This window comes from Nicotiana attenuata, chromosome 8 (assembly GCF_001879085.1).
Source record: "Nicotiana attenuata strain UT chromosome 8, NIATTr2, whole genome shotgun sequence".
Lineage (NCBI taxonomy): Eukaryota > Viridiplantae > Streptophyta > Magnoliopsida > Solanales > Solanaceae > Nicotiana > Nicotiana attenuata.
This window is the reverse complement of record NC_031996.1, coordinates 22668503-22694744: the sequence shown is the minus strand read 5'-3', so window position 1 is coordinate 22694744 and position 26242 is coordinate 22668503. Positions and strand designations below refer to the sequence as shown.

Genomic DNA, 26242 nt, shown 5'->3' with positions numbered 1-26242 from the left:
ACATACATACATATATATATATATATATATATATATATATATATATATATATATATATATATATATATATATATATATATATATATATATATATATATATATAGGTGTAATAATAAATTTTAAATAGTTACTCTATAGTCGGTTTGGTTCGGTTTTTTTCTGATTAAAACCAAAACCAAACCAAATTTGATCGGTTTTTAAATTTCAAACCCAAAACCAAACCAAACCAAAAAGTATCGGTTTTTTTGGTCGGTTTGGTTTGGTTTTTGGTTTGGTTCGGTTTTTCGGGTTTTTATGAACACCCACCAAAACTCTACTGGGATCTCGTCAGGTCCGGTCGCTTTGCCCCGACTCATCTTACCCATCGCACCCACGACCTCCACAACCTTAATGCGCCTACAATACCTAAAGTCTCAGTGACTCTCAGAGTGCCCCAATTGCCATAACACGATGTTTCAATCTCCCTCTTCATTCAGAAGGTTATGAAAGTACGACTGCCATCTTTGCCTAATCTGGGCCTCTTCCATCAATACTCAACCGTCCTCGTCTTTGATACACCTCACTTGATCCAGATCGCGAGCCTTCTTCTCTCTCGCTTTGGCCAATCGAAATAACTTCTTATCCCCACCTTTGCCCCCCAGTTCTATTAATAAAATAAAAGGCTCTAAGCGTTGAATTTTTTTTATGAATTGTCTTAGTTACTTAATACTTTGAAATTATATTAAATAAATTATAACTCTATTATAAATTTATAACTACTAGAATATTTCATTACACGTCTTTTGTTTTAATATTTTATAATTCTTTACTTAGTTTTCTAATTTTCGTTTTAACATTTAATAAATAAGTCAAAAATCTAGCCGTTGCAAACTTTAAAAACATAGTAATTTTCAAAAACTAGACGTTTTTTTTTTTAAAAAAAAAATACACTTAAGGCCTACGAACCGGTCCCGTCCCATCCCGTTTGTTAGCGGGACGGGATGGGCCGACCGTTTCGTCCCGTTTGTCCCGTCCCGTTTCGTCCCGCTTAAATGTCGTCCCGTCCCGTCCCGTTAATTTCGTCCCGTCCCGTTGGACAGCCATACTCACATCACCTATCTGTTAATTGTTTCTCGCAAATTGCGACTAGCTAAAAGATTTAAGGCCGAGTTAAAGAAAATAAACAACATCTTAATTGTTTTGCAATGAAATCATTAAAAAATGTGAATTGTGCTAATAATATGGACTTGGGAGGATTAACTCTTACATATTGTTGACGTCACTGATTAACAAGAAGAGAGTGTCTTTTCGTATACATCTTCTTCTTCCACATCTATTTTCTTTTTCCAATATTTTCAGTTCAAAACCGTTTCATTTACCTTCCTCCAATATTTAATTTGTTATAAATATATATTATATTATGGATGTTCATTTAGTACTCCGTCATAAATAAGCTTCCTGAAGAAGCTTATCATTTCGGTCCTCCGTTATGGATAAAGATTACCCCCGGCAGAAGATTATCTATATCTGGTACAGAAGCAGCTTACAAGCAACTTACAAGTAGCTTACACAGCAGCTTACACAGCAGCTTGTAGTAGCAGCTTACACAACAGCTTGTAGTAGCTTACACAACAGCTTCCTTTCTTCTATAAATAGAAGAGATTTCAGTTCATTATGTACATCCGTTTGAAGTTGAATAATATCAATCTCTCTCTCTCTCTATACTTGTTTGATTTCTTTACTTTAAAGTCTTTATTTTATAATACGTTATCAGCACGAGACACTGCCATTTTGAGCACTTACTTCGAATTTAATTTCTATTTCAGTGTTCATCTCTGATGTAAGGCGACACTCTTACGTCCGTGGTTAGATCTTGTTCACTCCGAGCATCATAAGGCAGGTTATATCCTTGAGGTGATGAGCTTTTCTCCGTGGCAATAGTGATGTGGATATCACTTACGTCTGGAGCGGCCAAATTTGTGTAAAGTAATTTGAGTTTTTTGTTTATATTTTGTTTAATATCTTTATCATCGCTTGCTTGGTTATATGCCACGTATACAGTACCTATTTTGGTATTAGTTTTCATCCTTATTATCTTAATAAAGGATTATAAAGTGGATAACATTGTTAGATCCACTTAAACTCCAGCAGAGTTTGCAAGAAATATATAACCACCAGAAGTGGTTATGTTTTGTATATCTCATTGTAACTAAATTTTGTTAACCACCAGAAGTGGTATGTGCCTATAACCACCAGAAGTGATAATTTAGGCTTTCAATGGTTACAATTGAAGATAAGCTAGAGAAAATTTCTCTATATTACTTGCATGCCTCGATTTGCTCCCAAAGTAGCATTATCTTAAAAGAGGTTGAAGCATCACACGGTTTGGTGTGATTAATGCACGTTCAGATAATTATCTTCTGTTTCCTGAAGGATGAGAACTTTTGATAAATATTAATCCATTCCCCGAAGTGAATGTGACAATATTAATAAAGCTCGTAAATATGAACGCGCTTTTGATATGAATATATTACAATTCACCTCCAGAAGAGGTAATATGATTGAGAGAATATATACTCATTTTTTCGTATTTTAAATTTACTCCTGAAGAAGTAACACAATTGACATTCTCTCCTGAAGCAAGAAAATATTATGAAATTGTGTCTCTCTGTGCTTAAACAAAATAATAAGCTATTCAAAGTTATTCTTGACGCATATTTTCATTCCCTGGAGTGAATGAAGAAATACCACAACTCATGTCCTCATAGGAGCCCTTCATGCTCGGGTACCTTTGTAGAAGAGGTAGAATAACAAAGGATATAAATCTTGTTTTTGTGGCATAAAAATCATTGTCGCACGTACCCGTTGTACGTAAAATATCTTGGAAAATTTTATTAAATATCATTCCAAGGAAAAAGTATTCTTGTAGAATGCTTTCTACTACAACCACATTAATATGTTATGGTTAGTTATCGAGTTCCCCGAAGGAAATAACAACTTATGTATCTTTCCCTGAAGGATGTAATGACTATGTGGTTGCCGCTTTGATATAAAATATTCAGATGTTAATGGAGTTTCTCCCTGAAGGAGATATTTGTCACAAAGTTGGTGGTAAAAAATACTGAAATTCTTAATTTCTTATATTTATAAATTTAGAATTATCTATATATTGTTAATTTGATTATGATTTTCTCTCATGACACCAGAAGTGTCTGAGCACTATTTGGTAGTACATAATTTATCAACAACTCCTGAAGAGCTAACTGTTTGTCTAGAAGACACATGACACCAGTAGTGTCTGATAAATATTAAATTGTGGATAATTAATGAAGGCTCTCGAAGAGTTTATGTACAAATATGTCATTCATATTATATGATTATGGTCAAAACATATGTTGTAGTAAACCTGAAGTTTACTAATACAAATGACTATCATATTGAGACTACAAATGATTGGAAGATTGAAAATCTTCATGNCTAAACTTTTAATATAACCCCTAAGTTTATTAAATTATACTTTGGCCCTATTTTCTACTATAAATTAGTATGATAATTTGTAATTGGCTACTAAGGCCTCATTTATTATTTTAAGATTAAGATGTCTGAATCTGAATACACATCTGAATATCAAGATGTGTAATAAGATTAAGACATCCGAATCTGAATATATTAAGATGTGTATTAAGATCTGAATACTAAATAATTAAGACTGTTTGATTTTTAACATCTGAATGTATAAAATTTATCTTTATTTAAAAATTAATAAACATAAAATTCAAATGAAATACTAACTAATCTAATATTTCTATCAATAAAATATATAGTTTTTTTAGAATATGATAGTTGTTGGTGGTGATGGCTAACGGTTGAATGCCGACTAGAGGCGCTGGTTGGTGGTAGTTTTGGATGATGATGGTGGTTCATGCTAGTAGCTAGTAGTGATTGGTAGTGGTGGCGATTATGATTATGGTGTTAGTGGTGGTGATAGTTAATAATGGCGGGTGGTGGTAGTAGTTGTGACTGAGGAAGGTAGTGGGTGGGTGGTGGTAGGTTATAATGATGGGCAGTGCCGGCTGTGGTTGTTGATGGTGATGGGGTGGTCAGTTGTGGTAGTTGAGGTGGATGAGTGTTGATTGTGGGCGAGAATGGTGGTGGTCGGAGTGGTGGGGATAGTGGGTGGTGACGGTCGATAATGGTGGCGGCTATGATTGAGGATGATAGTGGCGTGGTGGTGGTGAGGTGGTGGTGGTGGTTGAGTATGGTGGTGGTGGTGGCATGGTGGTAGCTAATAATTGTAGGCGGTTGCGGCAGTTAATAATAAATATGTGATAGCATCTTAATGAAATTAAGTCTCTCTTGTAGAACTTAATCATACAGACCTATCATACCCATTAAGTGGTTGTGAAGTAAAAACAACAAACACACTTAATGATTAAGATCTGAATAATTAAGATTCAGACTTTAAAAACAAACACACTTAATGTCTGAGATTTGAAGATTAAGATTCCGACATCCATTAAGTGCAAACAAATGAGGCCTAAGAGGCCTAGTTCAAACATAACCCTTCCTAGAAGGTGCCTGCGTAGATTAGGTGCTCTTCAAAAGAATTATATTTGTATTTGAGATTTGAAACAACAACAACAACAACAACATACCCAGTAAAATCTCACTAGTGGGGTCTGGGGAGAGTAGAGTGTACGCAGACCTTACCCCTACCCCGAAAAGGGCATAGAGGCTGTTTTCAGGAGACTCTTGGCTCAACAGGAAAGGCAGTAATATCAGAAAAGAAATAAGAGAAAAGACATGTAACAATAAAAGATACCAGAAAGAAAATAACCCAATCAAATAAGTGAAAGGACAATAAGACAAAACTATGCAAAACACCAATGTGAATACAACAAAGACCGCTAACAAACCTAACGAAACTCTAACAGACTCCCCGGTACCAAGAGGGAAGAACTCTCGACTACCCCCTAGCCTACCATCCTAATGCTCGACCTCCACATGTTCCTATCAAGAGCCATGTCCTCGGAAATCTGAAGTCGCGCCATGTCCTGCCTGATCACCTCGCCCCTATACTTCCTAGGCCGCCCTCTGCCTCTTCTCGTACCTGCCAAGGTCAACCGCTCACACCTCCTAACCGGTGCATCTAGGCTTCTTCTCCACATGTGTTCGAACCATCTAAGCCGCGCTTCCCGCATCTTATCGTCCACGGGAGCCACGCCCACCCTCTCCCGAATATCTTCATTCCGAATCTTATCCAGCCTAGTGTGCCCACACATCCATCTCAACATCCTCATTTCTGCTACTTTCATCTTTTGGATATGTGAATTCTTGACTGGCCAACACTCAGCTCCATACAACATGGCCGGTCTAACCACCGCTTTATAGAACTTACCTTTGAGTTTCGGTGGCACGTTCTTGTCACACAGGACTCCAGACGCCAACCTCCATTTCATCCACCCTACTCCTATACGGTGCGTAACATCCCCATCGATCTCCCCATCTCCCTAGATAATTGACCCTAAGTACTTAAAACTTTCTCTCTTGGGGATGACCTGTGAGTCAAGCCTAACTTCTACATCCGCTTCCCCCGTCACGTTGCTGAACTTACATTCCACATATTCTGTCTTAGTCCTACTCAACTTGAAACCTTTAGACTCTAGAGTCTGCCTCCATACCTCCAGTCTCCCATTAACGCCGCCTCGCATCTCATCAATCAGAACTATATCATCAGCGAACAACATACACCATGACACCTCTCCTCGGATATCGTGTGTCAGTGCGTCCATCGCCAGAGCAAATAAGAACGGGCTGAGCGTAGATCCTCGGTGTAATCCCATAACCACCGGAAAAGGCTCTGAGTCACCTCCCACAGTCCTAACCCGAGCCATAGCTCCATCATACATATCCTTTATCGCCCTAATGTAAGCCACCGGCACAGCTTTCACCTCCAGACACCTCCAAAGGACGTCCCTAGGGACCTTGTCATATGGCTTCTCTAGGTCAATAAACACCATATGCAAATCCCTCTTCCTATCCCTATATAGTTCCACCAACCTCCTGATAAGGTGGATAGCTTCCGTAATAGAACGGCCCGGCATGAACCCGAACTGGTTTTCCGATATAGACACCGCCCTCCTTATCCTCATTTCCACCACCCTCTCCCAGACTTTCATGGTATGACTNGTTACTTGGTGCTACTTGGTACTAGTCCTATTAGTTGGAAGTCTAAGAAACAAGAAATTATCTCACTCTCCTCCGCTGAAGCTGAATATAGATCTCTTCGAAAGGTAGTTGGTGAATTGACTTGGTTGTGCAGATTGTTTGAGGAGCTGACTGTTTCTTTTCCTACACCTGTGAGTGTATATTGTGATAGCCAATCCGCCTTACACATTGCTAGGAACCCTATTATCCACGAGCGGACCAAACACATCGAGGTTGACTGTCACTTTGTACGGGATAAACTTCAAGAGGGTCTTATATCCTTGCATCATATTGGCACTCACAATCAACTGGCAGACATTCTCACCAAGGCTCTAACTGGCATCAAGCATTCCACTGTGTTAGGCAAGTTGGCTGTGAAGACCTCACCTCCAACTTGAGGGGGGGTGTTGAGCTATGTGCATTTTATTTATATTTCTCCCTCACTGTTAGTTAGCTTAGCTCAGCTACTTATTAGTTAAATGTTAGTTTAGCTTAGCTGTCAGTTAGTTGGCATTTAGTTAGTGGTCAATGTTGTAAGTGGAGGACCCCACTCATGTATATGTGTACTCGTTTTGATGAACAAATAATATAGAATTCCTTTTCCAGAAGTTCCCCTCTTTCAGCTCTCTCTATCTCGAAGCTTTTGCTCCTTCTCCATGGCAGCTCAAACTCGAGCTCATGGTCCTCTGTGATTTTCTCTTCTTTACAATGTTTTCAATTCCTTCTTTCGACTCATATTTTAAATTTTAGGGGTAAAAATGACTCCGCTATTAGTTCTTTAGTAATTCAACAAAGAGCCCTTACTAACCCCTACTCTACTCCTTTAAATTCTTCTTCATCCTTAAACTCATTGACCATTCTCCCAAACATTTTACAAATTCAGAAGGAAAAAAAAGGAGCCAAACAATAGAAAACGTAACATGAATATCTCATAATTAAACCTTCTCGAGAAACAAGTGGGCTATTTCTTTGCAAAACTGTGCTTAATTTCATATGTGGCAATTCCGCCAAGATCTCTTCGTTAGTTGGGGGAAGAATCCGCCCGAATCGGATTTTCAAGAAGTTCACTGTATCCACTGCTTATTCATAAATAAATTTTTTTTAAAAAAAAGAAAGAATATTGAAAACTCAGATACATAACTTTTCATGTTGTATTTCGTGTATTTTTCAACAGGACATGGTGTTTGGCAAGTGTAATGATGTCATTTTTCTCCATAAATAAGAAATATAAAAGGTTGGAAGTGTTACGGCTATTAATTTTTTGGCCGTTTTGAAACCGTAACAGCCGTTGAAACAAAAAAAACGTACCAATTATTATAGGGACTGATATCAAATTAATGTCATTAATGTGTAAATATTATATTAATTACTGAGATAAAGCCAAAAAATAGGGAAGAAAGATAAATAATATTGCTGGCTAAAGAGATATATAGACAAAAGGATGACGACAACAATAATAACATAGAATAAAGGGAAAAATGAAAAGTAAAACTGATTTCAACGCTGAATCAATTGAATCAAATTCTATGAATATTTTCTCTAATTTTTTGCCATTCCTTTTCCATTTCATTTACCTTTTTCTTCTATTTCTTCCTTCTTCCGTTTTCCTTTTTTACTCATTACCTGTTCATTTTTCAAGAAATAAAAAGTCAAGTCTCCTTTTTTTCCTCTTAACTTTTCAAAAGTAAAGAGAGTATGTAACCAAAGAGACTCAAAGGTATAATAAAGAAAGGTAACCTAAGAGAGCGAAGCATAATAGTGTATGTGACTAAAGATATATATAAAGTATTATTGATCTGAGTTTTTAAAATAAAATCGAATATAAAAATGGAAGGGTAAAAAAAATATGAATCTACTCGAAGTGAAGGTTCTTAAAAGAGAATTAGAAAGTATTTGTAATTTTGTCACCCTCACAATAAATTGGACTTCCTAATTCCTTCCACGTTCAAGAAAGTTTTCAGTTGTTCCCACTTGCTATTTTATGTATTATGAATTCATGATTGAAAAGATAACAAATCAAATAAATTTAAGCGAAATAATATACTATAATTCAATCAAAAATAAAATTAAAAAAGGCGGTATAACTGCTAGGATTGCTTTATCTGCATGTTATCATTATCATGATTTCTGGACTGAATGATCCTCTTTGGAGTGCCAAATACCTTAGTAGTCTTTCTTATAAGATAAGAAGGACGTACTCTTGACCTATTTCTCTTTTATTCCCTGAAACACCAAGAAAAATAAAAATTAATTTGCATAAAATAGCAATAAGAGTATTTAATGTGAGTCTTTGGGAATTAAAGTAATTTTTCAGTTTCTATCAACGTTGCACATTTGTGTATCATAAATTTTAGAACGCGGGCTTTAACTCAATTAGGTGGTTACTGGGCTTTATTGCCAAGGAACATTTATTTTGTTAATGCATAAATATAATTAGTAGATAGTTTATATAGAGAACTGAAGGGAAAAAATGGAAAAATTTGAGAAAAAAGATAAATAAGAATGCTGGCCATAGAAAGGTGCCACATCATCTTGTATATGCCTAGCTTTATATTATATATAGATTCGTATAGGGCAAAAATCACATGCTCACAATTAAGGGTGTTCATGGTTCGATTTAGATCGATTTTTCCCTAAAAAGAAACCAAACCAAGTAAGTCGGTTTTTCAAATATAAGAACCAAACCAAACCAATTAAGTCGGTTTTTTCTCGATTCGGTTTATGTCGGATTTTGTCGGTTTTTCGGTTTTTTCTGTTATTTGTTGGTTTTTTCTTAAATATAAGACATACACTACCAAACACATATTTCGGCGACCACATTTACGTAACACTATCAAATCAATTGCCCTTTGAGAAATCTATTATTTACCAAGATATATTGATGATAATAAAATCAAATAGTGATGAATAATTTAAAGACTCAATTAAAAATATATTATTTTTAACACGAAATGGATTCTTACACTTAACAAAAGAATTCATGATTCGATTTGGATCGGTTTTTCCCTAAAAAGAAACCAAACGAAGTAAGTCGGTTTTTTAAATATTAGAACCAAACCAAACCAATTAAGTCAGTTTTTTCTCGATTCGCTTTATGTCGGATTTTGTCGGTTTTTCGATTATTTATCGGTTTTTTCTTAAATATAAGACATTCACTACCAAACACATATTCCGACGACCACATTTTCAACGTAACACTATTACATCAATTGCCCTTTGAGAAATCTATTATTTACCAAGATATATTGATGATAATTGAATCAAATGGTGATGAATCATTTAAGGACTCAATTAAAAATATATTATTTTTAACACGAAATTGATTCTTACACTTAACAAAAGAAAAGTACCAATCAAACTAGAATGTAAAGGTAAAGAACTATACTAAAAGTGCAAACTATTAACATTTATCATAAATTCTTTGAAACTTTGTATAAAAATATACATATATATAGGTGTAATAATAAATTTGAAACAGCTACTCCTATAGTCGGTTTGGTTCTGTCTTTTTCGGTTTTTTTCTGATTAAAACCAAAACCAAACCAAATTTGATCGGTTTTTAAAATTCAAAACCAAAACCAAACCAAACCAAAAAGTAACGTTTTTTTTGGTCGGTTTGGTTTGGTTTTCGGTTTGGTTCGATTTTTCGGGTTTTTATGAACACCCCTACTCACAATTATAATGTAATTAAAAAAAAACTGTCAACCAAGCCCCTATAGCTCAGTGGTAGAGCGTCAGTCTTGTAAACTGAAGGTCCGCAGTTCGATCCTGCGTGGGGGCAAATTATTTGCTTCTGGTCGTTTTGTCATTTTTCTGTTTGTTGTGTTGCTGTTCCCACCTAAATTTTCAATTGTAAAGAGAGAAATTTTTTGCCTTTACTACTTCCAAGACTTACGCTAGCTGTGCGTTGTTTAGTACCGGGGGCGTCAATGGTTCGATTCTACTCGTTATTTTATAAATTTTATATTATATTATTCTATTTTGTATAATCAAAAGTAGATTTTTCGAAACCGTCTCAATCCTATCGATTTCTCTTCGGTATCAGTACGGTTAATTTTCGGTATTTTTTTAAATATCATATAAAAGTCACTACTAGAAGTAGAATGCAATAACAAATGTACTTTTATAGAACTTAGCAAACATAAAAGATGGCATAATATAGATCCATCAACTACAGCAACATAAAAGAAACTAAGCAAAAACAAAGAAAATATAAATTCCACGAGTAAAAAGATACGAACTAGCTGGGACTAAAGAAGTCTATAGAAAATTAAATATTCAAAAAGATAAATCTAAATCATACAAAAGGAAACATATTCAATACGCTATAGTTTGCTACTCATAATCGCTAGAATACCTTGTGTCTTGCTAGTGAGTATGCTGGAAATAATTTAGTTTCAATAGGATTAGCATAATAGGTTTGGGGTATTAGGATTTGAGTTTAATTACTTGTTGGCTTGTAATATTTTTCATAATTCCAAGTCCCAAGGAAAATGTCACGACCCAAATTGTAGGGCCGCGACAAGCATCCAGTGCTTTACTCAATCGAGTACCAACGTAACGTATCTTTCTTATCATGCCATCAAAGGTAAATGGGCAAGAAGGGCCGTCATGAGATAACCAAAATATAACATAAGGGAATACTCGATATAGGACGACCCAACATGATATACAAACTTATACATGTGATATATTGTAACGACCCGACCGGTCGTTTTGAGCTTTTGCACTTTGCTCGCTAGTTCTCGGGCATGACTTGCCCCATGTGGTGTATTATGGCTTATGTTAATCATTGGTTTTGGTTTCAAGTTAATCAGAATGAATTGGGAAGAACAGTTCTCAGTTTAAAGCTTAAAATTTGAAAGGTTTGACCATGATTTGGCTTGTTTGTAAATGATCTCGGATAGGAAATTTTATGATTTGGTTAGCTTCGTTAGGTGATTTGGGACTTAGGAGCGTGATCGGAATGCATTTTTGGAGGTCCGTGGTAGGTTTAGGCTTGAATTGGCGAAATTGAGATTCAACGTTTTCCGGTTGTAAGGTGAGATTTTGATATAGAGGTCGGAATGGATTCCGGAAGTTGCAGTAGTTCCGTTGTGGAATTTGGGATGTGCGTGTAAAATTTTAGGTTATTCGGATGTGGTTTGGTTGGATTTTTGATCAAAAGCGAAATTCGGAAGATTTTTGAGAGTTTGGCTTGAATCCGATGTGTTTTGGATGATTTGATGTTGTTTGAGGTGTTTGAAAGATTGGAACAAGTTTGAATAAAGTATTAGGATATGTTTGTGCTTTTGGTTGAGGTCCCGGGGGCCTCGGGGTGATTTCGGGTGGTCAACGGAGAAATTGGAATTTTGTTGCAGCAGCTGAAATTTGCTGCTTCTGGTATTTTCGCACCTGCGGATTGGGGGCCGCAGGTGCGACGCCGCATATGCGGAGAATCGGTCGCAGAAGCGGAAGATGGTGAGGTTGGAAGGAACTGCAGAAGCGGTTGTGGGACCGCATCTGCGAAGGCGCAGGTGCGGCTACTTCATCGCAGATGCGGATTGGGCAGTTTAAGTGAAGAACCACAGAAGCGGCTCTTGGACCGCAAAAGCGGTACCGCAGATGCGGTGGATTGACCGCAGATGCGAAAATGCTTGGTCAGAATGCATATATTTCACCCATCGCGATTTTGAAAGGGTTTTCACCATATTTCATCCGGGAGGAAGCTTGGGAGAGCTAATTGAAGAGGGGATTCAAGAGGATTTCATGGAGGTAAGATTTTTGGACCCTAAACTTGTTTCTATGATGAATTTTAATATTTGTAAGCTTGAAATCCATGGAAAATTAGTAGCAAAAATGGGTAATTAGGGCTTGAGATTTAAGAGACCTTTGAGTGGGGATTTGAGGGGCCATTTGGGGTCCGATTTTGATGTTCTTGATATGTATGAACTCGTGAGAGGATTAGGATTCCATTGATATTAATTTTATCGGATTTCGAGACGTGAGTCCGGGGGCCGGGTTTGAGCAATTTCGGGTTTTTGATGTTAAATTGGATATTTTCGAGTGGGCTTCTTTCCCTTAGCATATTTTAATGATTATGTACTGATTGTGGCTAGATTCAGAGTATTTGGAGGTCGATTCGTGAGGGCAAAGGTATCGCGGGCTAGAGTTTGGACCGAATCGAGGTAAGTAATGATTGTAAATACTGTCCTGAGGGTTTCAAACCCCTGATTTCACATCGTTGTGCTACTTTGGGGGTGACACACACGTTAGATGACGAGTGTGGAGCCGTGCACCGTTGGGAATTGTGACTTGGTCCGTCCCGTACGACTGTTAAGTCGCGTATTTGATTTGAAATCTTATGATATTCCATATTTTAGAGATTGATATTATAATTTGGGCTGTATGCCATGTTTGGGGCCTTGTGCCGACCTGTTGAGACCCTTAGGGGCATTTTTACAATTTTTCCTCACTCTATTTGTTTGAAAGCATAACCTCAGTAGTGTTTTACCTGTTTATTATTTAAATCTGGTTTTATCACTTTACTTCTTAAAAATATGAAAAACTATTTTGGTTGAGTTCCCTGATTTACTGACAGACCGAGGGTCTGATTGTGAGGTTGATGACGGAGATAGACCGAGGGTCTGATTGTGAGGATAATGACTGAGATAGACCGAGGGTCTGATAGTGAGGGTTTCATATTTATGGATCGGGCTGGACGCCACAACAATATCTATATCTATATCTATATCTATATCTATATATATATATATATATATATATATATATATATATATATATATANAGAGTTTATCCATATCTGTAGTCTAGCAGCTTTACACACAGCTTGTAGTAGCTTACACAGCAGCTGTAGTAGCAACTTACACAACAGCTTATAGTAGCTTACACAGCAGCTTACACAGCAGCTTGTAGTAGCTTACACATCAGCTTACAGTAGCAGCTTACACAGCAGCTTGCAGTAGCAGCTTACACAGCAGCTTGCAGTAGCAGCTTACACAGCAACTTCCTTTCTTCTATAAATAGAAGAGATCTCAGTTCATTATGTACATCAGTTTGAATTCGAATAATATATCAGTTTCTCTCTATACTTGTCTTTACTTTACAGTCTTTACTTTATAACACATTATCAGCATGAGACTCTGCCATTTTGAGCACTTACTTCGAATTTAATTTCTATTTCAATGTTCATCTCTGATGTAAGGCAACACTCTTATGTCCGTGGTTAGATCTTGTTCACTCCGAGCATCATAAGGCAGGTTATATCCTTGAGGTGATGAGCTTTTCTCCGTGGCAATAGTGATGTGGATATCACTTACGTCTGGAGCGGCCAAATTTGTGTAAAGTAATTTGAGTTTTTTGTTTATATTTTGTTTAATATCTTTATCATCGCTTGCTTGGTTATATGCCACGTATACAGTACCTATTTTGGTATTAGTTTTCATCCTTATTATCTTAATAAAGGATTATAAAGTGGATAACATTGTTAGATCCACTTAAACTCCAGCAGAGTTTGCAAGAAATATATAACCACCAGAAGTGGTTATGTTTTGTATATCTCATTGTAACTAAATTTTGTTAATAACCAGAAGTGGTATGTGCCTATAACCACCAGAAGTGATAATTTAGGCTTTCAATGGTTACAATTGAAGATAAGCTAGAGAAAATTTCTCTATATTACTTGCATGCCTCGATTTGTTCTTGAAGTAGCATTATCTTAAAAGAGGTTGAAGCATCACACGATTTGGTGTAATTAATGCACGTTCAGATAATTATCTTCTGTTTCCTGAAGGATGAGAACTTTTGATTAATCCATTCCCCGAAGTGAATGTGACAATATTAATAAAGCTCGTAAATATGAACGCGCTTTTGATATGAATATATTACGATTCACCTCCAGAAGAGGTAATATGATTGAGAGAATATATACTCATTTTTTCGTATTTTAAATTTACTCTTGAAGAAGTAACACAATTGACATTTTCTCCTGAAGCAAGAAAATATTATGAAATTGTGTCTTTCTATGCTTAAACAAAATAATAAGCTATTCAAAGTTATTTTTGAAGCACATTTTCATTCCCTGAAGTGAATGAAGAAATACCACAACTCACCTCCTGAAGAGGTAGAATAACAAAGGATATAAATCTTGTTTTTATGGCATAAAGATCATTGTCGCACATACCCGTTGTACGTAAAATATCTTGGAAATTTTTATTAAATATCATTCCAAGGCAAAAGTATTCTTGTAGAATGCTTTCTACTACAACCACATTAATATGTTCTGGTTAGTTATCGAGTTCCCTGAAGGAAATAACAAGTCATGTAACTTTCCCTGAAGGATATAATGACTATGTAGTTACCGCTTTGATATAAAATTTTCAGATATTAATGGCATTTATACCTGAAGGAGATATTTGTCACAAAGTTGGTGGTAAAAATACTAAAATTCTTAATTTCTTAGATTTATAAATTTAGTATTGTCTTTCTATTGTTCTTTGATTATGATTTTTTTTTTCTCTCATAACACCAGAAGTGTCTGAGCGATATTTGGTAGTAGAAAATTTATCAAAAACTCCTGAAGAGCTAATTGTTTGTCTAGAAGACACATGACACCAATAGTGTCCGATAAATATTAGATTGTGGATAATAAATGAAGTCTCTCGAAGAGCTTATATACAAATATGTCATTCATCAAAACATATGTTGTAGTAAACCTGAAGTTTACTAATACAAATGACAATCATACTGAGACTACAAATGATTGAAAGATTGAAAATCTTTATGTTTCCACAATCATAGGGGGTAAATATGAATGTGAGAAGTTACTCGCCTTATTCTTCAATTTGTACTACATCATGTATCACAGTAAACCAGAAGTTTACTAATGCAAAAGCAGCTACAGTAAATAAGAAATTTACTTATACAAAAGTAGCCACAGTAAACCAAAAGTTTACTAATGCAAAAGTTTGTGCCATAGTAAACCAGAAGTTTACTAAGCGATAGCACATGTCATGATAAACTTGAAGTTTTCATTTGCCATTTTTAAATGAGCTATTTGAGAATTCTGATAAGCATATACTGAAGAACCAGAAGATTCTTCAAGAATTCTCTTGTGCTGCTTGTTCTCATAATAAATTGATTATACCGGCTAAAGTTGGGACTAAACCCCTGAATTCTGAAATATATAAAAGGTGAATATGGGCCCATTCACCTATCATGTGAACCACTTATAGACGCATATATAAGATGGTTACATGTATGTTTATTGTCAACCTGTAGTTTGGCATTTGAGATTGCTTTTCTCAATTAAGAGCATAACTTTCAGATCATGAAATCAAGACAGTTCATCTTGATAATGCTGGTTTATATCCAAGTTGGTTTAGCATTGGATACCTCCTATTAATAGCTAAACCATTGCTTATGAGAACAAAACTTCATATGTTGGTCTAAGATTTCCTAAATTGCATATAGCAGCACTTGTATGCGTCAGACCAACAATATATGATATGTCCTCCCCTCACAACTGGTTTAGGATCAGAAACCAAATATATTTACTATCTTTTGATGTGTGGTATATGATTAATTTCTCTACCACAATACACAAAGATATGTTTCCCAAAGAAGATTGGGGATATATGTTAGTTTTTCTAACATTTGGGGGATGGAATAAACAGCTGAAAAATATGTTATATGAATCGAATTATCATTAGTATGATCCTCGCTCAGAAGATAATTCTAGTCAAATGCCAGAAGCATTTGTTGATCCAAAATTAAATATCATATTTCAGCTGCAAATGCTCCTATTAAAATTAAAGTCCCTGAAGGATAGAGTTTATTGTACGCATGAAACGTGGTAGACCAATCGGTTCCAAAGGTAACAATCCTTGAAAAATGATAAGGAGCTAATGATCAAAATGATCATAATGAGGAGGAAATGAGCTCTAGAAGAGCCCACGACATGACATTTCATGAAACTCCAGAAGAAGTTCTGGTACATGAAGAAAGTGATGAGATCTCAACAAGTTATGTCGCTTACAAACCGATACAAAATGATCGTCGACGATATATTTGAAACAATATAGTGCACAATACTGTGAGGATCGGACCAGTAGTCCAGACACCTGAAGATCTCATGCCATTTAAATGCGAGTCATAACCTATATGACTCATTTGATTAAATCTCTATAAAGATCCCTGAAGGATTTAAAATGCCTGAAGCATATAGTTCAAATTCTTGAGAAATGTACTCGATCAAATTATAAAGATCTTTGTACGGTTTAAAGCAATCTGGGTGTATGTGGCATTATCGCCTCAGTGAATATTTGCTGGAAAAAAAAGGTTACATATATAATGTTATTTGTCCATATACTCTGAATTTAATATACTTGCTGTTTATGTTAATGACATAAATCTTGTTGGAACTCCAGAAGAGCTCCAAAAGGCAATTGAATATCTTAAGAAAGAATTTGAGATGAAAGATCTTGAAAAAAGACAAAATTTTGTCTTGGTCTGCAAATTGTACATTTAGCGGACATGATCTTTATCCATCAATCTGCCTATACAGAAAGGGTCTTAAAACGCTTTTACATGGACAAAGCGCACCCATTGAAGTGGATAAGGATTTGTTCCGACCTTCAGAAGAGGATGAGGAACTCCTTGATCCCGAAGTACCCTATCTCAGTGCAATTGGTGCACCAATGTATCTTGCTAATGCTACAAGGCCTACCATAGCATTTTCTGTTAATTTACTAGCAAGATATAGTTCTTCTCCTACACGGATTAAGGATCCGTTCTTACCTCCAGAAGAGGATGATGAACTCCTTGATCCAGATATACCCAAGTCTCTGCACTGTACTCTTTTTCCCTTGCTCGGGTTTTTTCCCACTGAGTTTTTCCTGGTAAGGTTTTTAATGAGGCAGCTTGCAAATGTATATTATTAGTGTACTCTTTTTCCTTGACTAGGATTTTTCCCACGAGGTTTTTCCTAGTAAGGTTTAAACGAGGCACATAATAATGAACATCCAAAGAGGAATGCTTTGAAAATATTTTTGTGGATGTCCATTTATTACTCCGCTGTAGATAATCTTCCTGAAGAAGATTATCCATTTAGTACTCCATTGAAGTTTTCTACATGCAGCTGATGCAGGTAAGTTGCAAGGAACTCAATGAAATGACTTGTACCAGCTTCTTGGTTTGAAGAGAATAATTTAAATCGATCTGAAATAGTGGTGGATAATATTCTCTACAAACTCAATTTTTTGAGAAGATGGTATACAAGATTGGAATGCGGAGATTCAAATATTTGAAACAAGGTTTTCATCAGGGGGAGTAAGTACGCGATGCACTCTTTTTTCCTTACTAAGGGTTTTTCCCACGGGGTTTTCCTTATAAGGTTTTTAATGAGGCACATTATCTTTTAATGAACATCCAAGGAGGAGTGTTATAAATATATATTATATTATGGATGTTCATTTAGTACTCCGTCATAAATAAGCTTCCTGAAGAAGCTTATCATTTCGGTACTCCGTTATGGATAAAGATTACCCCCGGCAGAAGATTATCTATATCTGGTACAGAAGCAGCTTACAAGCAACTTACAAGTAGCTTACACATCAGTTTGTAGTAGCAGCTTACACAGCAGCTTGTAGTAGCTTACACAGCAGCTTGTGTAGCAGCTTACACAGCAGCTTGTAGTAGCTTACACAGCAGCTTACACAACAGCTTCCTTTCTTCTATAAATAGAAGAGATTTCAGTTCATTATGTACATCAGTTTGAAGTTGAATAATATCAATCTCTCTCTATACTTGTTTGATTTCTTTACTTTAAAGTCTTTATTTTATAACATAATTCAATTTTTTTCTTTTTCCTTTTTTGTTTTGTTTTTGTATATATGTTTCTTCTTTAGTTTTCTTTTCTCTTTACCTCTCAAGTGTTACTGTTGGTTTCTTTTTCGCGTGTGGTATGAAAGAGGCAAAGATGATATTTCTTTGATAACATTAATTTAATAGTTGACTACCATGAATTTTCGAAAATATTTTATATTTAAGAAAGATACTTTATCAAAACAAATAGTTATCTCTAAAAGAAAGAAAATAACTTGCTAGAAAATAATTTTCGTTTGTATATAATTTGAATTCTTACTTTATTTCGTTTGTCTTAATTTTCAATTCCGAAAAATAATGTTAGTGTTCTATTCTTTTTTTCTAAAGTATATTGTTCAAAGATGATACAAATTCCAAAATTTAAATGGAAATTTGGGGATCAATGTCATATTTTCATGTTCACTTTAGGGGCCCCTCGAGGGGAGGCCAGTAAAGGGGAAATTCAAAAATAGCCAGATTTACAAGTGGTCATTTAAAAATAGCCACAGTTTCAAAAGTAATCGAAATTTAGCCACTTTCATGTAAAGATAGATCCGAACGAAAACACTGTTCAAAATCCGGAAAAATACTCCAGCATAATATACTAGAGTTCCAGTATATTATACTAAAACTCCAGTATAATATACTGGAACTCCAGTATATTATACTGGAGTTCCAGTATAATATACCGGTCAAACACAATATACTGGAGTTTGGAGCGGTGCTCCAGTCTCCAGTATATTATACTAGAGCCAGCAAAGTATACCGGTCCAGCATAATATGCTAGAAGTTCATACACAGGTGCACCGAACTCCAGTATATTATGCTGGAACGGTCTCTGTTGCAGCAAAATAGTGGTTATTTTTCACTGACTTGGTAAACGCTGGCTATTTTTGAATGACCAGTCCGAAAACTGGCTACACCGTGCTATTTTTACCTAGTAAAGTCTTTGCTTTAGGCCCCTAAATTTTGGGGCCCAAAAATATTTTTAGGTGTAGATTTTTTTATCTTATTTCACTTAGATAATATTGAAATTCATAGAAACAAATAAAAAGGCCTTATAAAAGTAGAAAGAATAACTGTCTATTTTTTAACAATAAAAATATTTTAGAAATTTGAGTAAGATAATCAAATCTTCATATTGGTAAATAACTTTTCTGCAGTAAGATTTAAGGTACGCATTATAAATACGTTCTAACATCTTATTAACGTGTGTTTTCTCACTAATGTGAATATGATATTATATTTTATAAGATAACTACACTATAGGCATAAAGAGCGAAGTAAAGAAACCAACATAAATATATTTTATTTTTATATGCTTTTATTTCTATTGTGCAACTTAAACAAATATTTTTTAAAATAAGCAGGCAATTGTTAATTTGTTATTCTTCATATAAATTTGTAATAGTTATTATTTTTTCCTTTATTGGGTTAGTTAAATAAGATTAAAATTCATCATTGTCATCATTTTATATCAAGTTTGGCTTTAACTTTTATTTTGGAACTCATACTTATTATTATAAACAATATTTATCTATTTTTTTGAAAAAAAATATACTCATTGTTACGGGGTACACGTGCAATGCGCGTGCCCAAACACTAGTATGACTTATATGCACCAACTTAAGGGAAGTATTAGATAATAAAATATATATTAATATATTAGCGTTCGATAATAAAATATATAGTAATATAGTAGCGTTCCACATCGGAGAACAGGTATTAGGGTTATGTAATATCTGTATATAAATAAGACTTAGTGTAATACAAAATAATATCAATAATATTTTTCTGTCGTGCCTTTATTTCTCACATTCACCTCATTCCATTTTAGATTTGGTATGATGAGCCGTCTTAAGTTGACATAGTGATCCTTATTCTCTCCTTTGGCACTTCAATCCGGAATCGGCTCTGCTCCATTAACCTTTGCTCCAGTAACTATCAATGCATCCTTAGATGGATGACACGTGCCCTTATAAGTATGAAAGGCTGGGATCCCTTATAACTTATTTTCTATCTTTTGTTGTATTCTATTAATTAATGCTACTGTAGAGAAACAAAAACATTGTTTGACGAGTAAACAAATTTTGGAGTAGATCAAAGCACATTATTGTCTTGAAACTGTTGCGGTTCTTGACTCCTTAAACTGTTTGTTTGTCATCTATAAATATTTTAAATAATAATAATATAATGAATCCTTTATAAAAACTAGAAAAGAGACTTCACTTTATACTAACCTGATCAGGAGGGAGAGAATAAGAATTTTGTAAATATCGAAAAGCATGAAAACTCAAAGGCTTCTATTATCAACCTTTGCATTTTTCATCCATATTTTTAAATATATACTCGGACGGAATTCTTGCAACTCCTTTTACGACGTCAAATTTATTGTATGACAACAAAGTATGCCCATTCAAACTTCATGCAAGAACAACACATTATATCGCCTACCTCTCCCACCTTGACAACGTATTTGGTTCTGTATTTCAATGGTAGCATTAATAGAATACAACAAAAGATAGAGAATCTCAGCCTTTCATATTTATAAGGGCACGTGTCATCCATCTAAGGATGCATTGATAATTACTGGAGCAAAGTTTAATGGAGCAGAGCCGCTCCCCTTTAATCCAACCGTAAAGATGCTTGAAATTTTACATGAAGGTGTAGCCTTTCGTTGGTACACCATACAAGCTCGTGAAGTCCCAGTTAAAGAAGAATAGATACTGTACATTTAATTGATGAAGTCACAAACCAAACATTAAGGCAATAAGATGGTTAGATAATACAGTGTTGAAGAGCTACATTTTTGTATTCAACTATAGTCCGCCTTCGCAACCCCATTCTGTATCGCGCACCTGAGAACTCTGGAATTCAAAATAACCTTAAACTGGCGCTACGGAACGCATCTATTGTACACAAACTATTCATCTCGGGTTCTCGTGGATGGATAGACCAATACCATGCCCCAAAAGCCAAGAAGAAAACCAGCTATAGCAACCATCTAAATCAGTACTCATTGAAATGGATAGCACCAACTTTCCACACAATGTAAGTTGTAGCAAACATAACTGTGCTGATAAATATAAATGAAAATGCAACGAGAAAGACATCAAATCCTCCTGGAAACTCAAAAGTCCAACCTGGTTTTGGCATCCCTCTTTTGCTATCATCGAACAAATTCATAGGAGCCTCTGGAAGTCCTGATCTCTTTTTCCCCTTCTCACTTTCTCGCAAGGCCTCAATTAATTTGCTTCCAAGCTCAGGTTTAGAGGCCTTTGATTCATTGTACCGGCTGAGGACCCTAGCTGCCCTAAGTTTCTCTCTTGCTGTCAATGGAGATCTCTTAACGGCTGGTTTTGGAATGGCGGAAGATGCTTCCTGTTGCAAGTTTGTGGAAGTTACAGACCCATTTGAAACTTTGGATGCTTGCACTACCGACTCAGTTTGACCATTGGACTGCATTTCACCTTCTGTTTTTGAAGATTCAGAGGATGATGGATTCACAGTAGGTGTAATAACTTCAGAGTCCTTATCATTAACTTCCGTTTGAAGACGATCATTTTTTGCAACTAAAAGAATGAAACTCTGCTTAGTAACAGCTGTGCATCTTCTTAACCCTAGCACCTGAAAGGAAGATGGGAACTGCGGAACCTTCTGTAGTGAGGCACTCCTAGAGAGATGGTAGTAGTTGGCCTGCAGCTCTCATTGAGAAGAAACAAATAAATTGTGGTGATAAAATTGATGCCAAATTCATAAATCAATAAATGTGAGCATCACTCCCAGCCTAAACAAAAACAATAATTATGCCTCAATTGCAAACTACTTGAGGTTATTATATGAATCATCCATATCTATTTCACTCCCTTTTGGCTCCTTTCATTCCACTACTCAATAGTTTGTGCTAAGTCAAATTCAAGTTATTGTGAAATTAGGGATTCTCCAATTCTCAGACATGCCACTAAACTGTCATACAATCTCTAATCAAACTAGAAAGACTCATGTCAAACAATGGATCTAATGTAGGTGTGTCAATGACAATTACTCTTAACCCCAATTAGTTAGTATTCACCTATAAGGACACATTATTGCATTTGGTTATTTACTAAGCTTACATGGATTTCTAGAAATTGTAAGCAGTAAGTATTTGAAGACAACTTACATTCAAGTGATTTAGACTTACGATATCACATTTTAACACTTCAACTATTGAGGAGCTGCACCTGCTGACCAATACATTTGGAGGTTCACGTAGAACATGAACAGACTATCTCAAGCAATTTTCTCGCTTTTTTTCTCTCCATATGAGGTATTTGCATATTCTGTCGGATGTGATCATTTCTAATCATGTCTGATCGCTCATATCTTCACATCCTAACTTGTGGATATATTGTACCTTAGTGGCTCAACATTCACTCCAATATGTGATTGTTGGTTCACCACTATAATATAAAAACTAGCCTTTCAATTTGGTAGGGTCCTCCTATCGCACATAACTCTTATCCATACCTCCATTTCAACCATCCTATTTTAGTTTTGTGTTATATCTCCATCTGTTATATTATTCTCCTAAAAGACTGAGTGTATATATCAGAAATATTTGCATTTAAGCAGCATAGTATAATCTAATATCACATGTGTAACATCTGTCTTACTTATATCAAAACTCTTACTCGCTATAGTGCCTCTCCACAGTTCAAGTTTTTCCTTGCTAGTTTCATCAGCACAACATTGTCTGCGAATAGCATGCACCATGGGACCCCATTTTGTATATTATTGGTTAACTAATCCATAAGTAAGGTAAAAAGGTATGGGCTCAAGCAGTGTAAAACCACATATATGGAAGCTCCTCTATATCTCCTCTTTGTATTCTTACACGTGTCATGGCTCCTCAGATATATCCTTTATGAAGTTTATGTATATTATCGGAGTTCATTTATTCTTCAGAGTCCACAAAAGAACTTTTCCTTGACATTTTATCATATGTGGTAGGTCAATGAATATCAATGGAAATCATGCTTACATTCCTTTAAACTTTCATCATTTTCTTGAAAAAATATAGCCTCCACCTTAGATTTAATAGGCATAAATCTGCTCACATTTGATTACCCTTTCCCGATGTTTAATCGTATGACTCATTAGGTTAATACATACAGCTTTAAATAAGTCACTTGTTCTCATTTATCGAAACAAGGTACTCTTTCTTCACTAATTTGGCATCTTTCAACCTATGTTGCTCGGACTCTCCGAAAATGTTACCGTGTGCGTGTCGGATCCTCCAAAAATAGTGTATTTTTGGAGGATCCAACACGGGTGCGGCATCATTTTGGAGAGTCCGCGCAACATAGCTTTCAACTATTAAAATGACATTGATTTGTTTAATAAACCATATTACTTCATGCTATCCAAGCAACTCCCATACATACATATTGTACCATATGGACCACAAGTTTGTCTATTCTTTATATTCACAGCATTTTTCACTTGTGCAAACCTAATTCTACGAGTGTAATGAGGTTACTGTCTTAAACGAGGTATCAATCTTTAAAGTTATCCTCGTAATTTGAGTTGAGCAATCGATCAAATAGCCTCTGCCTGTCCATCCCTCTTTGATCTCACTGTCTCCTGTCAAAACTTATTGGGAATCATTTTTAATAAATTTAAGCTGATCCCTCTTTTCTGTCAATCATGCTAGTTTATAAATTTCTCTCCTTTTTCCGCATTTCTAACTTTTGCCAGAAATCCCATAGGGTTTACCTCAGGCTTTGATTGCATCCTCTTAATCTCCACCCTTAGCTCTTTCAATAGCTTCTCCATCTTTTTTCTTTTGGTAACTTCATGTGCCACTAGATTTCTTTTTACTTAAAATGCTCTTTGCACTGCAACTACTACTTTCTTGATGTACGTTGTCATTTCCTTCCTCTCGGTATTGTGTCCGCTCCTAAGTCCCATGATTCGACCTTCAATAGCTTGTCATTAAATGCTATTTGGTTATTGTTGTTTAGTGCCTACCGCCTAATTATGCAACTCCTCCTTTTTGCCTTCTCCTTTGCCAGCTATGTTGGGAATTAAGAGGGTGTTTGGGTTGGCTTTTAAGCTGGCCAAATAAGCTTTTAAACTCTTTTTAGCTTTTTTAGTGTTTGGCAAAATTAAAAAGTGCTTAAAATAAGTTAAAAACTTTTTAAAACAAGCCAAAAGCAATAAGCTGGGCAACCCCAACTTACTGCTTTTTCACTTAAAATTTATTTCTGCCGAAAAGCCACTTTTTTAAGCCAATCCAAACGGCTTTGAGTCTATTAGCTAAGACTTGAGGGAGTTTGGATTGGCTTATAAAAAATACTCCCTCTGTTTCATATTAGATGAGGTACTTTCCTTTTTAGTCTGTTTCAAAACAAATGACACATTTCTAAATTTGGAAATAATTCAACTTTAAATTCTTCATTTTACCCATTAACCCTTAATGAGAAGCTTTTATAGCTACACAAATGTCATGGGCCCACAAACCTTTAAGACTACAAGTTTCAAAAGTCTTCATCTTTTTTCTTAAACTCCGTGCTGAGTCAAACTAACTCATCTAATATGAAACGAAGGGAGTAGCTTTTAAGCTAAAAGCCAAAAGTCATAAGTTGGTAATACCCAACTTTTGGCTTTTGGCTTATTTTTGTGCTTTTTATGCTTAAAAGTAAGTGCTTTTAAGCGCTTTTTATCATTATCAAACACCACACAAATTAAAAAAGTGCTTAAAAGCCAATAAACACTTAAAATAAGTCAATCCAAACACCCTCTTAAGCTTTAATTAAGTTATATGCACCTTCAGTGTAATGAATTTTTGTAATTTAACCTGCTATAAGAGGTTGCTTATAATTTATTAAAGATTGCCAATCAATGTTTCATATAGTAAAAATTAAACTCATTTCTAATTAAGTAGTGTGGAATCATGAGAATATCCCTAATATATGAATTATTGCTTCTGCTACCTCCTTTGCTAACTAATCACCGGCGTAATTTAGTATCAAATTACAACAATTAACGCTCAGAATAACAAAACCCAAAAGCAGCAAAGCAATTTATACAACACTTAAGCAATGAAACGTGAGAACCGGGAACAAGTAAAAGGGTCTACAATTACAGGGAAAAAGAAAGAGAAGGAGGAGACATACAGTTGAGTGAAAGCCTAGAACGGAATTCAAAGAACCAGCCATCAACTCCCTACTTATTGTGTGTGGTTGCTCAGAATGAGTTAAGGCCCAACCATATGAATCTTGCAGGCCAAAGTTTGCGGGGAAGATGAGACGGAAAACTTTACACCCAGCGCTCTGAGGATATTAAAATGAATGGTGCAGATAGAGAGCCATATTTATCCTCCAATATATTTTTCCGAAGATCCATTTGTCAGCTGTACTGATATTCTGCCGGTATTACTTATTTCCGCATAATATTTATTTCAAATCAAGTCTTCTGTATATATTTACTAGACGAGGAAGGGTCCCTATAGGGGCCCAATATTGTAGTCTTATAGTAACATTTATTCATGGATAGAAAATGATATTGGGAATCACAATTTATAATTAGTTTATTTTAATAATTTATTTTAAATTAAATTATAAATTATAATCTGTTCAAGTTGCTTCAATTAACAAACGCTGCGTGCTATAGTACTCATTTTTAACATCCATATCATTCATAAACATCAAATAGAAAATCTGATTTCAATGGTATTATTTTTTCAATGTATATGAATATTTTACAAGAGTACATTAAAACTACAAGAGTCATCTATATTAATAAATTTTCTAGAATAAGAAGCTTACCAATATATCTGTAAATTATTCTTGAATACATCCTAATTGGTTTCGCAAGAATTGTAACAGTGAGAACAATCAACTACTTGATGAAAGTTAACGAACAACATCATTCTTTACAATACGATAAAAGATGACTTACTATAATTTTATTTCATGTCTTGTATACAACAAAATCAAGAGAAATTTTTAGTAGAGTAAATAAAGAGAACTTCCAAGGGGACTTGCATCCCTAAAGTGACAATTTACTACTTCAAATAAAGACAACCAAAGGCACTAAACAAATATTAACATGATATAAATTGTAGTAATTCAATATAGTAATTCAAATTATATTTTATTACAACTCGTTTAAAATGATATTTACTGATGATGAAATATTATACATTTGA

At 35.1% G+C, this 26242-nt stretch overlaps 2 protein-coding genes and 1 non-coding gene across 3 annotated transcripts in view; 2 read left to right on the top strand and 1 right to left on the bottom strand.

Annotated features, from left to right (window-relative positions):
• The window catches only part of LOC109231558, a 9721-nt gene extending 3137 nt beyond the window's left edge, over nt 1-6584 (top strand). The window contains exon 3 of the mRNA XM_019397218.1: nt 6302-6584. Within this exon, the coding sequence (XP_019252763.1) occupies nt 6302-6584 (283 nt within the window). The remainder of the gene's footprint in view (nt 1-6301) is intronic.
• TRNAT-UGU lies at nt 9896-9967 on the top strand. Its single transcript has one exon. It is a non-coding gene; the product is annotated as a tRNA-Thr (tRNA).
• On the bottom strand, nt 20645-25451 carry LOC109231055. Its single transcript, XM_019396591.1, has 2 exons — nt 25209-25451; nt 20645-21744 (listed from the first exon to the last, which is right to left on the bottom strand). The coding sequence occupies exons 1-2, from the start codon at nt 25248-25250 to the stop codon at nt 21058-21060; spliced, it is 729 nt and encodes a 242-aa protein (XP_019252136.1). The 5' UTR covers nt 25251-25451; the 3' UTR covers nt 20645-21057.